Consider the following 14,732-nt stretch of genomic DNA (forward strand, 5'->3'; position numbering starts at 1 on the left):
CAGCGTGTGCATTTTTGTTTTTTCCTGTAAGCTGCATTTCCCAATCTGCAGGTTGTATTTCCCTCTAAAAATAAAGTCTCCTTTTCTTCCTCAGTGGATCTCCTGGTCTTTGTGAACAGACGCAAACAGCAAGCACTGGAGATGTTGAATGGTTGGCTGCCTGCATCTTCACGAAATTATACAGCTTCTTTCTGAAGTGGATTTTGTAAGTCAGGGGTTCCTTGAGCTTTATTTCAAGATGCATTGGGAATGTTCGGTATTCCTGTTAATTATGGTGAAGCTCATTCGTGTCATTAGCGTAAAAATACGTTAGAAGGAATCTTTCCGCTGGAGTTTTCAGATTTTTAATTTGTACATGTTTGTGGTCATTTTGAAAAGAATAAACTTAAATTCATAGTGAAAAGGGAGCACCAGGAATTTGAGGGTAGCATCTCAGGAGCCTCTCTTATGGTGTGGAGAGAAATGGGTGGGGCTCAAGTCTTGTATATGCCATTTCCTGTTTCGATCATCTCTAGTTCTGTGTCCTCATAGTGAGTGGGCACAATAATGGAACACAATTTTAGGGTTCTTGTACAGGTTAAGGGAGTGGTTTATGCAAAGCACCTAGAGCAGATCTGGCATGTGGACGACACCTACAAATTGTTAGCTGTTATTTCAGTAAGAAATTAATTTCTCCCCAGAGTTTGCAGATGGAGGAGGTGTCATTATTGAGGGCAGTTTTCATCTGATATGATCAAGAGATGCGTATTCTCTAGAGCATATGATAATCTAGCTATAGTTTATGTTACTAACTTACAAAGTCATTAGAAAATATGCCCCCACTTTCTTCAAGAATATTTGGAGAAACATGGCATGCTTATGTGGCAGACTTTAAGGTGTGAAAATATATAATTGTATGAAAAAATAATACATACTGTAGAAATTTTGAAAATGCAGAAAAGAAAAATTAAACTGATCTGTAATCCTTGGTGTGCTTTAAAATAAAATTTATAATTCTACTGACTTAAATTTGGGGAACCATTAATCATCCTCATTAAGGACTTTATTTTTGGAGCGGCTAACTTTGCATGTTGAAGCCAAAAGTTAAATGTTGGTAGTCACCTCAATCATTCATTGTGATGGAGAGGCATTTAAGTTATATTCCGGGAACTGGGATATTCCGGGGACTGGGATGTCTTTTCTCATTGCAGTCACCTACCTGAGGCCGGAGGAAACATACCTCTGGGGCTCTGGGACTCAGGTGAAGAGGGAGTACAGAAGCCTGGGAGATTCCTCTCTGCTCAGAACGTCGGTGCCACCCAATCCATGATGAGCAGCAGGGGATTTTAAAAAGGGAGCTGGAGAGGCCGGGCGCGGTGGCTCAAGCCTGTAATCCCAGCACTTTGGGAGGCCGAGACGGGCGGATCACGAGGTCAGGAGATCGAGACCATCCTGACTAACACGGTGAAACCCCGTGTCTACTAAAAAAATACAAAAAACTAGCCGGGCGAGGTGGCGGGCGCCTGTAGTCCCAGCTACTCAGGAGGCTGAGGCAGGAGAATGGCGTAAACCCGGGAGGCGGAGTTTGCAGTGAGCTGAGATCCAGCCACTGCACTCCAGCCTGGGCGACAGAGCGAGACTTCGTCTCAAAAAAAAAAAAAAAAAAAAAAAAAGGGAGCCGGAGAACAGAGAGACAGTAAGAGACTCAGCTAAGAGAGCTAAATATCCCCCAAGTGCTTCTTGAAAAACTAACCCTTTGTCCCTAATGCCCTTGATCTTGATTTTGAAACCTACCAGAAGAATTTGGGTAGCTAGCATTTGGGCTTCTTTGCTAGATTTTGTATTCCTTTAATTTGTTTGTTTGATTTTGTTTTGTTTTGTTTTGTTTTTTTTTGAGACGGAGTTTCGCTCTGTTGCCCAAACTGGAGTGCAGTGGCCGGATCTCAGCTCACTGCAAGCTCCGCCTTTGGGGTTCACACCATTCTCCTGCCTCAGCCTCCCGAGTAGCTGGGACTATATGGTTTTGTTTTAGAGATGAGATCTTGTTCTGTCACCCAGGCGAGTGCAGTGGGTGCGATGATATAGCTCACGGCAGCCTCAAACTCCTGGCTAAAGGGCTCAGCGATCCTTCCACCTCAGCCTTCCAAGTCGCTGGAAATACAGATACAGGCGTCTGCCAACACGCCTGGCTGGGTTTCTTGTTGTTGTTGTTTTTGGTAAAGTTGCACTTCACTATGTTACCCAGACTGGTCTTGAACTTCTGGGTTCAGGCAGTCCTCCTGCTTTGACCTCCCAAGGTGTTGGGATTACAGGTGTGAGACACCGCCCCTGGCCCTTCTCTAACTTTTAACACAATTCAGAGTACCTATTAAAATGTATAAACACACACACACACATATATAAAAATATATATGTGTGTGTGTATTTATATAATATATACGTGTGTGTTTATAAATATATATGTATAAACACAAAGTACCTATATAAACAAAGAGCCTATTATAAACAGATTATTTAGTTTTTTTCCCCAAGGACTTTAAAACAGTTAATAAGCTTCAAGTCAGTGACAAGTAAATAAAATAATGAGACAATTGGCTTGTTGCAGTTGTGAGTATTGACAAGCCAGCGGCTACTTCCCTGCCTCCCTGGATGTCAGTGAAACTTTAGATGGCCCATGGCTGGTCAGTTTCTGTTCTTTAGGAGAAACAGGTGGGAAAGAGAGCACACTGGAAACACGCCACTCCTAAAGGGATTTCTATTGTATGACAGTTTACTTAAAAAAAATTTTTTTTAACCTGCCAGGAAAAAAAAAAAGACAAAGACGTTGCTCTTTACTTAAAGGTCTCTGTGGCTATTCTGACCCTTCCAGTTTATTTGTTTGCCAAAAGCCCAGTAAACCCAGCCTCCTCCTAGACTGAGGTAGTGTTTTCTGGGCTTTTCCAGTGCCCAAGAGTTCCTCCCTCACTTCTTTCGCCTCCTGCTGTTCTCTTACCGGGGCCCCACCTCCCTTTGCCCCAAGGCATCTCTGCACAGGTCTCCGATTGGTGCACAGCACAGCCTGGCCTTTTAGGGACTGCTGTCGGGCATTTAAAGTGATAGGGAAATGGTCCAGTGGCTGCTTTTATCAACCAATCAAATATTTTCCTGACAGATCCCCAAATATTCCTGGGCCAATGGAGGGGGGAGCCCAAGATGCCTCTGCTGCTCCTCGCAGAGACAGAGCCTCTTAAGTTGGAGTGGGAGGGCCGGAGCTCAGTGGAGCCCTGGGCTGCCGCCAGCCCGGACCTGGCACTTGCTCGCCTGTGTCACTGTCAGGATTTGTCTAGCAGCGCATTCCCTAACAGGGGTGTGTTGGGGGGAGTCCTCTTTCCAACTGTCGAAATGGTTATCAAAGTGTTTGTTGCTACATCTTCTGGGTCCATAGCGGTAGGTGTCTGGTGGACTCTTTCTTCCTATACTCTTTTCTGAATAACTCAGGGTTGGAAGTATGGCCAACGTTGGCCTTCAGTTTCTTTTTTGCGTGTAGTCAGCTGTGGCTCTGCAATAAGTATGTGCGCCCTTTGCTTTCTGCATTTGATTTCATAGTGTAGAAAAAGCATGGAAAGGGTGTAATCTGGATGGTTGGGTGTGAAAAGGGATTCGAGGAAGGAGGCGTGCTTGACGCTAGAGTTTTTAACATGTGATTTGTGTTGTGTTGCCTTGTGAATATCATAGAATCAGGGACTTTTTTGTGTGTGTTTCTGCCATTCATTCTGCAGGGCTTAAACTAATTTAAAATTGCAAATAAACGACACTTTGTGTAACACTGTTTGGAGCGGATGATGAACCAGATTGCTAAAATGACTCCGGGGTGTAATCACTTGTATATGCCATGTAATGATGTAACCATACTGAAAGTGTAAAGTTAGCATGTGTAATATATTGTTTGAGGAAAGTGATGTCACAGTGACCAGAGCAAACGTCTCTCAGGCCACAGTTATAAACACTCCAGGCATTCAGATGGCCCCAAAATAAGAGCTAAACGCCGACCTCCATAACAGTGCTTTGTCTAATTTTCTTGAGACCATCCACCTCTTCAATTCTGGCCTTCATTCTGTGCAGGCTAGACCTGCCATAAGAAATAGGGGTGATGAAGTGACACTTTTCTCTTTGGAAATGGGTAAGACTTTGATGTTAGGGTTGAACACATATAGTGTCTGTCTGTCTGGGACTGATATTTTGGCCAGCATTTTAGCAGCAGTTAGGCTGTGGAGAGAAAAAACAGTTTTATTAAACCCAAGAGTTAGAGACGAGCAAGGCGGCTGTTTCCTTTTATATCTAGTTTCTGGAGGATCTCAGGTTTCTGCTCGGATTTCAGCAGCCACTCTGCCAGACATGGTACCCAGAGTAAGCCATTGGCTGGGGTGACAGCCCCAAAGGCAGCGGCCGTGTGCCACCATTCCCAGCCCCGAAAGTTCAAGAGGTTTCCGGAGAGGGTGAGAAGAAAACAAGAGAAAATATCTTGGCTGTCCCTTCTGCGAAGCACAACTGATGAGCGATTGTTTTAGTGATCTCTAGAACAAGTTAACCGAAAAAGATGAGGACCCACTCCCAATGTGAAACTCTGCAAGATCTTTTGTGGTTATTGATGACTGCTGAAACTTTCAGTTGATCTAGAAGAAGTGCATTTTTTGGCTATTTGGATAAAAAATATTTTTTGGGAGGAAAATGGCTTTGGTGGGCTTTAAATATGTTGTTGATGCTCATTGCTGAAAACTTTACCTCTTACCTGCCAGTCCTCTATGTAGTCTATAGACCTGGTCTACATATTCTTCAGAAGACAATAAATAAGTTAATGGATTTTTTAGATTTATTTGATGTCCTGTGTTCTTGAAGTTTGGTACCATAATTTAGTTAGCTTCGGATGACCGGGAGATGCAACGTTCATCCCAGGGTCTTGGAAAAGCGAAGTTAATTTTGGTTCCCTAAGCAAATGTTTCAGTGCCGTGTGTAACTGTGTGACCTTGGGAAAGTTACTTCGCCTTGTTAAGCCTCAATTTCCTTGTCTGTAAAATGAGGATAAGAATAGTGCCTACCTCATAGTGTTGTCATGAGGACTGATGAAATGATATGCTTCGGTGTCTCCAATGGTGTCAAGTGTGTATCAGCACTCCGGAAATGTTCTAATGATTAGTGAATGTTATTTATACTTACTAGCTACTATTAGTTAATATTAGTTGCTACTATAATTGTTACTTTTATTATTAGTTACTGTTAATATTAATTAGGATTTCAATAATTATTAGTTACTGTAATTATTAGCTAATATTATTTAGTAGATCGGGGTCTATGATCAGTATATGTGAGAAGAATTTTCCTGAAGCACATTTGTGGGAGAATTTCTGCCTTAGCCATAAGAATGAGAATTGATTATCCCCACGGTGTCAGTGCTAATGATTTTTTCATGGGTAGAGAAATGTCACTCAAAAGCTTCTTGGCAGGAAAACCCCAGAGTGGCTTCTTGTGCCCATGCTACTGTGTGGCAGTCAGTCTGCCAAGCCTTTCCTACTTATTTCTTCAGCCTGTACATTTAAAAAATGGATTCTTGCCTGACACCTCATCAGTAAGGGCATTCTGACTTCTGTTGGTTGAATGAAATAAATGAGAAAGGAAAAGCAAATTGTAATCTCCTTTTGAGGAATTAAATACATGCAGCTATGTATTACATCTCAATTTTAATAGTTGACTCTAAAGAGCTGTCGCACATTTGACCACGTTCTGGACAGATTTGGGTAAAGAGACCCTGGGGAGCAGGAGAGGGCGTGGGACTTCTCCCAGGACCCTCCTTTCTTCCAGAAGGCCACCGTGCGGCGGGGGGGACAAAGGGAGACAGGACAGTCCCTGCTGTCTCCAAGATGCACAGCTCCTGGAACTGATCTTTAAGGACAGACCCTCATGGTGGCTCTTGGGCTTCTCAGTCCTTTCTCCGTCTTGTTTGACAGTGTAAATATCGTGGGAAAAATATGACTCTTGAATTAGATCAGTCTGAATGTCATTCCTGGAAAATTCATTCATTTATTGGAGCCTCAGCATTGTTATAAAATAGCCATCCAAATACCTATCTGGATGGCCCATGTAACAGTGCACTGGGATGGTGGTGTGCTATATGGTGCCTGACAGTGTAGGTTTTCAGCCTGAGATACAGAATGCTTTTCCATGCATCATCATCTTCAGTTCCCACCAAAACCCCATGAGGAACGCATTGTTACATCCCGTTTGCAGATGAAGAAATTGGAGATCAGAACCCTTGCTCAGAAAGCAGCCTTCTAAGCTAGGATGGAAACACAGGTCGTCTCTGACTCAAATCCAGTGTGCTTTATACTACAGTACAGTGATCTCAGTTGGAAAGTCTCCTAACTGTACAAGACAATAAGCGAGAGATGCCAAGTGAGTGGCATTAAGAGGCGCTGCTGTCAGATCACTCCGACACAGTCTAGTAGCTAACAGTGTCTGGGTGACTTTAGGATGCAGAACAATACTTTCTTACAAGTAAATGTAACAGGATAGGAAAACGGAGCTCTCGGAGTGTTCACTGAGGTCCCAAAGGCTCCCAACAATGACACACACCCCAAGTACCCCCAGATCCTACCCAGGACAGACAGTGCAGCCTGGGGGGCCAGCATGGGCCATGGCACCCTGGAGGGTGGAGAAGGGGCAAAGGGGGAAAGGTGAAGAGTAGGAGTGTGTCCATGATGGGAACTGATGCGGTGCTGTGCACACCCCTCCCTCTGGGCTGTAAAGGGAAGGACTTTTCCAAGAGCTGATGCTGTGTCCCTGGGAGTCAGCTCAGCAGGTGCTGTGAGGAGCTGCGCTTTGCAGGCCCAGAGGAGCTCCTTGATCAGGGACCCTGCGAGGGGGAGGACTTTGGAGTAGAGGGGCCCCATGCTAGAGCCAGGACATAGGGGTACAGCAAGACGACAGTGCCAGCCAGGTTAGCTTCATGTGTTCACTCCCCTCTTCCCTTCTCTGGCCTGGATCCTAAGACCCTTTTCTGCAGGCTCCCAGCCCAGGCAGAACTTAAGTGCCCTGAATAGCCTGATGAGCAATGCATTGGGCCCTGTTTAAATGACTGGTGTTTGGGGGATCACAGGGGGCAAACAGATTTCATTTTTCTTTTTCTTTTTCTCTTTTTTTGGGGATGAGGGCTGAGAAACAGCACTTAACACAATGCCATGTGTCCAACAGTCCCGCAGTGGACCTGGATGCAATTGCCTGTCTCGTGAGGCTTAATCGTAACATCGTCTTCCCCTCCCATTGTCTCCATCTCTTTTTGCCTTTCTAATAGAAGAAACGTAAGTCAAGACTTTTGGAAATGTTTTTCATCTATTCCAAACTTGTGGAATAAAATAGAGCTTTTTTCCCATGCTCTGAGACATGGTTGGTAGAATGGAAATAATGTTGGTGAGGTGGCTTGGACCTGCCAGCTGCCTCCTTCAGGCTCCCAAGAGGGTATCTTAGAAGGCTTTGGAGAAAAAGCAGGCAGGGGTTTCAACCAAATAAAGGAGTTGCCTTCTGAATAGTTAATTAAAAGTAAAACTGCCTAAAATGAAGGCATCTCTACTCTTTGAAACAGCAAAGTGATCTCTGAAAAGATCTAAGGGAATAAGTGCTTTATAAAATGGCATGAATAGTTATGGACAGGTTGGAAAATATGTGTAGAGAATGTGGTTAATTAAAATGATGATTTAGTCCAACAACCTGTCATCAGGTCTGATGGGATTTTGTAATGTTGAAAATTCAACCATGAAGCTGTGGAATTTGGAGCAGTTTCCATGTGGAGGCACAGAGGCCAGGCATCCACAGTACAGCTGTTGGAGGAGGGCACCTTGGTGGGGAGCACTCGCCTCCTCCTTTGGTTCTCATAGGCGTGATCCTGGGGAATTACCGGAGTCCATTTGCCAGAAGTTTAAGAGAAATTCTATCATTCCGCACCTTTCTGTCTATCTATATTTATTTGTCCATGCTTGCCCCAAACTGCAATACCTTTGTTGTCCTGAGTCTTACAGATTCAGTAAGTGTTGTATTGTGGTGAACAGAGCCTTTAATTTACTGATCTAATGTTTTTAGTTCCATTATATTTTTTATATTGATGGTAAGTGTTCATTAAATTAAATGTGTGTTTACCATTTATATGTTTATATATGATTTGTATACTTATTTATTTAAACTTTTATAATATATATTGACTTTATGTCAATTTTGTTTTAAAAATTAACATAGTAAATATAAAATTTAAAAAAGTTAACTACTTGATATTAATTTATATTATATACTATATATACCATATATAATCAAATCACCATCAAGACCAAATTATATATAAATCACATAAATTATATATAAGTTATATTATATCATATAAATTACATAAAAATCTTATAGTTATGTATAAAAATCTTATATATGATTATTAGGTATTATAGTTATATATAAAAGTCTTATATATAAGATTATTATAATATAGTTACACATATAAATCTTATATGATTATTATAATATAGTTACATATCTAAATCTTACTATATACAAGATTATTATATATTATATAGTTATATAATTTGGTCTTGGAGGTGATTTGGTTCTAGGGCTTAAGTATCCAGATTTGTCTTACATTTCCTTATATTATGAAACACCCAGCTGGGCAACGTGGGTCTTGGGTCTTGCCTGTAATCCCAGCACTTTAGGAGGGCCGAGGCAGGTGGATCACTTGAGCCCAGGATTTTGAGACCAGCCTGGGCAACATGGTGAAACTCCATCTCTACCAAAAAATACCAAAAATTAACCAGACATGGTGATGTGTGTCTGTAGTCCCAGCTATTTGGGAGGCTGAAGTGGGAGAATCACTTGACCCTGGGGAGGTTGAGGCTGCAGTGAGCCAAGATCGTGCCACTGTGCTCCAGCCTGGGCAACAGAGGGAGACCCTGTCTCAAACAAAACAAAACAAAACAAAACACAAGAAACAAAATCCCCAAAGAAACATCCTAACACTGTATACGTGAGTCATTAAATTTGGCAAAAGTGAATAAAATAGATATTTTGGTTCACATATCTCTGAGAAAGGAGTTGAGTTTAGTTCAAAGAGGGTTTGCATCCCGATATTAGATTTGGGACAGGCATGTACCTAAACAAGGCACATGGAAATGACAAGGGGCCCTCGTGCTCTGTAAAACATTTTTATGAGTTGTTTTTATATGAGATGAGAAGCCTTTAAAAAATTGAGATATTAGATATTTTCATGTCAAAGAAAATATTTAAAGTTTTATTTATTATTTATTATTTTTGTTTTTATTTTTAAATTTGAGATGGGGTCTTGCTCTGTCACCCAGGCTGGAGTGCAGTGGCGCAATATTGGCTCACTGCAACCTCTGCCTTTTGGGTCCAAGCGATTCTCCTGCCTCACAGCCTCCTGAATAGCTGGGATTACAGATAAGTGCCACCACACCCAGCTAATTTTTGTATTTTTAATAGAGACAGGGTTTCACCATGTTGGCCAGGCTGGTTTCAAACTCCTGACCTTGGGTGATTCACCTACCTCGGCCTCCCAAAATGCTGGAATTACAGGTATGAGCCACTGTGCCTGGCCTAAATCTGTCTTTTTTTTTTTTTTTTTTTTTTTGAGACGGAGTCTCACTCTGTCACCCAGGCTGGAGTGCAATGGCATGATCTGGGCTCACTGCAACCTCTGCCTCCTGGGTTCAAGTGATCCCACTGCCTCAGCCTCCCAAGTAGCTGGGATTACAGACATGCGCCACCATGCCTGGCTCATTTTTGTGTTTTTAGTAAAGATGGGGTTTCACCATGTTGGCCAGGCTGGTCTCGAACTCCTGGTCTCAGATGATCTGCCCACCTCAGCTTCCCAAAGTTCTAGGATTACAGGCCTGAGCCACTGCACCCGGCCAAGTTTTAATCTTACTCTTAATAAATGGCCATACTTTTGCCTCATTATCCTGAGTGTATTCTGTATCTACATTGTACCAATTAGTTCTGTACTTTTTTTTTCACCCAAACAAGCAGTTTAAGAATCTATTCACATGAAGGACTTGGCACAATGTATTGTGCAAAGTAGAGAGTCAATAAATAACTGTTGATTATTTGTCTGATTACCCTTTGTTTCTCCTCCTTCCCTCCTTCCCTCCCTCCCTCCTTCCCGCCCTCCCTCCCTCCCTTCCTTCCTTCCTTCTTTTTTTTTCTTTTTTTTTTTTTTGAGACGGAGTCTCTGTCGCCAGGCTGGAGTGCAGTGGCACAATATCTGCTCACTGTAACCTCCACCTCCCAGGTTCAAGCAATTCTCCTGCCTCAGCCTCCCAAGTAGTTTGGGCTACAGGCACGTGCCAACACGCCCAGCTAATTTTTGTGTTCTTAGTAGAGACGGGGTTTCACCATGTTGGCCAGGATAGTCTCAATCACTTTACCTCGTGATCCATCCACCTCAGCCTCCCAAAGTGCTGGGATTACAAGCATGCACCACCACGCTTGGGCCTTTTTTTTTCTTTCTTTCTTTATCTTTCTGACAGAGTCTTGTTCTATTGCCAAGGCTGGAGTGCAGTGGTGTGATCATAGCATTACAGCCTCCACCTCCCAGGCTCAAGTGATCTTCCCACCTCTTGAGTAGCTGGGATTACAGACATGCACCACCCCTGTCTAATTTTTAAATTTTTTGTAGAGATGTGGTCTCTCGACAAAAATTTGTTTGCCCAGACTGGTCTTGACCTCCTGGGCTCAAGCGATTCTTCTGCTTTCAGCCTCCCAAAGTGCTGGGATTACAGGTATGAGCCACTGCACCTGGCCTGATTACACTTTCTGTCAGTTTCTCCCTGTGGTTATTAAAATGGGGTCCACAGAGTCTGCTGTAACTTATTTGCCAGTGTTTATAAAAGATGACGTCACACATTTTCAGGAGTGAATTCTTTGAAGAGAGAAAGTTGTAATTGCTTTTGTAATTGTTTATGGGGAAGGAGTTCTAAGCTTGAGGGATGGCCACGTTGGTACGAACTGGCTACTGGCAGATACGGTCATTACACATTACACAGGTAGAGAAAGGATATTCAACCATGTTCCCTTAGGTGTGGCTGCACTGCTCTCAGAGAGGAGCCAGGTGTGAGCAGGAAAGGAGGAATCTGTGGGAGAAAAGGGTTGTTTTGCTGTGTGGCTTTTTTATGTGCTGGGAGAAACATCCTCCAGCTTTTTCTAGCCCCTACTTGTGCCCTTCCCCTCCAATAATCTCTATGTGAGCTTTTTAAACTCCTGTAATATTTCTGAAGCTACTTTTAGTTCAATGTGACTAATACTCTTATTTTCATAACTGAATGAAATGCATTTTAGTGTGGGTATACTTGATATTTGAATTTCATAGTAAAGTATTTTTTTATTTTATTATTTTGTTTTATTTTTTAAAAAGTAAATAAAAAAAATTTTTTTTTTGAGACAGAGTCTCACTCTGTCTCCCAGGCTGGAGTGCAGGGCTTACTGCAACCTCTACCTCCCAGGTTCAAGTGATTCTCCTGCCTCAGCCTCCCGAGTAGCGGAGATTACAGGCACACACCACCACGCCCAGGTAATTTTTGTATTTTTAGTAGAGTCAGGATTTCACCACGTTGGTCAGGCTGTTCTCGAACTCCTGACCTCGTGATCTGCCTGCCTCGGCCTCCCAAAGTGCTGGGGTTACAGGTGTGAGCCACCGCACCCGGCCTTCTCTTCTTTTTTTTTTTTTTTTGAGACGGAGTCTTGCTCTTTCGCCCGGGCTGGAGTGCAGTGGCCGGATCTCAGCTCACTGCAAGCTCCGCCTCCCGGGTTTTTACGCCATTCTCCTGCCTCAGCCTCCGGAGTAGCTGGGACTACAGGCGCCCGCCACCTCGCCCGGCTAGTTTTTTTGTATTTTTAGTAGAGACGGGGTTTCACCGTGTTAGCCAGGATGGTCTCGATCTCCTGACCTCGTGATCCGCCCGTCTCGGCCTCCCAAAGTGCTGGGATTACAGGCTTGAGCCACCGCGCCCGGCCTCTCTTCTTTTTTAAACAAAATTTTTATTTTATTTTTAAGAGGGTCCTGCTTTGTCACCCAAGCTGGAATGCAGTGGGACAATCAGTACACTGTAACCTCACACTCCTGGGCTCAAGCAATCCTTCTGTCTCAGCCTCCCAAAGTCCTGGGATTATAGGCATGAGCCACATTGTCTGGCCTCTTTTTTCTCTTCTTTCCCTTTTCCCAATCCCTTGTCTTCCTAATTCTTACTTACTTTTTGGCCATTAAAGCTTTGCAAAAAATTAAAAGTATTTTGAAGACTGCAAAAAAGATACGAGAGAGTCTCTATTCCAATTAGGGCATGTTAAAAGACAACATTACAACTCATCTAGTTTTGTAGTTTTTTTTTTTTCCCGACAGAGTTTTGCTCTTGTGGCCCAGGCTGGAGTGCAATAGCACAATCTTGGCTCATTGCAACCTCTGCCTCCTGGGTTCAAGCGATTCTCCTGCCTCAGGCTCCCTGTAGTAACTGGGATTACAAGGCATATGCCACCACGCCCGGCTAATTTTGTATTTTTAGTAGAGATAGGGTTTCTGCATGTTGGTCAGGCTGGTCTTGAACTCCTGACCTCAGGTGATCTGTCTGCCTCGGCCTCCCAAAGTGCTGGCATTACAGGTGTGAGCCACCACGCCCGGCCATTTGTAGATCTTAATTGACTTCTGTGATTCCAGAATCTGGCAGCAGTCCAGGCCAAAAAATGGTTCACAAAGCTCTGCCCCATTACACGTGCAGGTTATATTTACCGCCAGAGAAAAGGAAATGACATTCAGAAAAAGGATGTGAGGTACAGATAGCTAGGTTGGGTTCTAACTCAGTGTTTGCCTTATTTGAAAGTGGTTTGAACAGTTGACCTTCTGTGATTGGCTAAAGCTTGTCTGCTGTCATTAACTGAAACTCAGCTCTGGTTACAAAGGCTAATTTCTAGTTAAGTTTTCAGTTTGTTTACGTACTAAGCTAGGTTGCAGTTCATTACCTAGGACTCCTATGGAGTCTTCTAAAGCCCAAATTTAGTTTTAACAGTTGATTATACAATAATTAATTAATTAATTAATTAATATTTTTTTGAGACGGAATCTTGCTCTGTCACCCAGGCTGGATTGCAGTGGCATGATCTCGGCTCACTGCAACCTCCACCTCCCGGGCTCAAGTGATTCTCCTGCCTCAGCCTCTCAAGTAGCTGGGATTACAGGCGTGTGCCACCATGCTTGGCTAATTTTTGTATTTTTAGTAGAGACGAGGTTTCACTGTGCTGGCCAAGCTGCTGTCGAACCTCTGACCTCAGGCGATCCACCTGCCTCGGCTTCCCAAAGTGCTGGGATTACAGGTGTGAGCCATCGCACCCAGCCTGATTATGTAATAATTTAAACATTGATGATACTAAAATTTCAGAAATTAGTCATTTTGTTGACCCTTTATAACAAAGAGTTGTGATTCTATTATTTTCCTTGTTTGAATACTTAACAAAGTTATTTGTGTTGTATGGTGTAACTAGAGGAAGGATTTAATTTTTGTACATGTAAACACAATATTTTTCATAAACAGCCTAATAATATTTCTCTACTCTTGACCAGATTAGGAAGAAACAGCAAGAAGTAGTGGGTTTTTTGGAAGCGAATAAAATCGACTTTAAGGAATTAGATATTGCTGGAGATGAAGACAATAGGAGGTGGATGAGAGAGAATGTTCCTGGAGAGAAAAAACCTCAAAATGGAATTCCTTTGCCTCCCCAGATCTTCAATGAGGAGCAGTACTGTGGGGTGAGTATGTGCTTCTATTAAAAATCCTACTGTGTGTGTGTTTATTAGAAATTTTCTAAAGCAGATTAATTTTGAGTCAGCATTCGAAATTGTTCACAACTGTCAGGTCATGATCTATTTCTACCATCCAATAGCTGGATGGTAGATCCATTATGAATAATCAATATTTAAGATTTAGAAAAGGACAGAAACAATATCATGATGATTCAGAAGTTTTGGGGATCATTTCAGGTTCTTTCTTTTATTTTGAAGAATTGAGGTCACGTGTTCAAAAAAATATACGTTTAGCTAGGAATTCTGCTCAGCCTTGCAGTGTGCACACACATGTATCTGCACAGGAACATGGTAAGTTTTCTCTGTCGCCCAGGCTGGAGTGTAGTGGTGCAATCATGGCTCACTGTAGCCTCTTTCTCCTGGGCTCAAGTGATCCTCTCGCCTCAGCCTCCTGAGTAGCTGGGACTGCAGGAGTGCAGTACCCCACCCAGCTAATTTTTAAGTTTTTTGTAGAGACGGTCTCCCTATATTGCCCAGGCTGCTCTGGAACTCCTGGCCTCAAGTGATCCTCCTGCTTTGGCCTCCCAAAGTGCTGGGACTACAGGTGTGAGCCACTGTGCCCAGCAAGTTTTCACTTTTATAAAATTGACTTGTAGAAATAAAGTCTTACTATAGATAGAAGATGAATTTGTGTAACTTTAATTAGTTTGAAAACTCTTCTGGGCGTTATGGTTATAAAAACAATTTTGTTTTATACATTTGATAGTTCGTTTCACCATAAGATCACTTCTTTTTTTCCCTGGAGTTTATAGATCGTACTTAATAAATCAAGTTGTTGGAAAGAAATTTTTTCTTTTCTTTTTTTTTTTTTATCTGAGACAGAGTCTTGCTCTGTCGCCTAGGTTGGAGTGCAGTGGCGTGATCCACCTCCTGGGTTCATGCC

General features: G+C 42.8%; 1 protein-coding gene across 1 annotated transcript in view; it reads left to right on the forward strand.

The window, feature by feature from the left end:
- Positions 1 to 3,083: 3,083 nt before the first annotated feature.
- Positions 3,084 to 14,732, forward strand: part of SH3BGR (SH3 domain binding glutamate rich protein) — a 52,240-nt gene continuing 40,591 nt past the window's right edge. Inside the window, exons 1-2 of the mRNA XM_033232508.1 lie at positions 3,084 to 3,405; positions 13,610 to 13,795. Of these exons, the coding sequence (XP_033088399.1) occupies positions 3,172 to 3,405; positions 13,610 to 13,795 (420 nt within the window). The 5' untranslated portion in view covers positions 3,084 to 3,171. The remainder of the gene's footprint in view (positions 3,406 to 13,609; positions 13,796 to 14,732) is intronic.

The sequence above is a fragment of the Trachypithecus francoisi genome, unplaced genomic scaffold (genome assembly GCF_009764315.1).
Source record: "Trachypithecus francoisi isolate TF-2019V2 unplaced genomic scaffold, Tfra_2.0 Lachesis_group14, whole genome shotgun sequence".
NCBI classification, from domain to species: Eukaryota; Metazoa; Chordata; class Mammalia; order Primates; family Cercopithecidae; genus Trachypithecus; species Trachypithecus francoisi.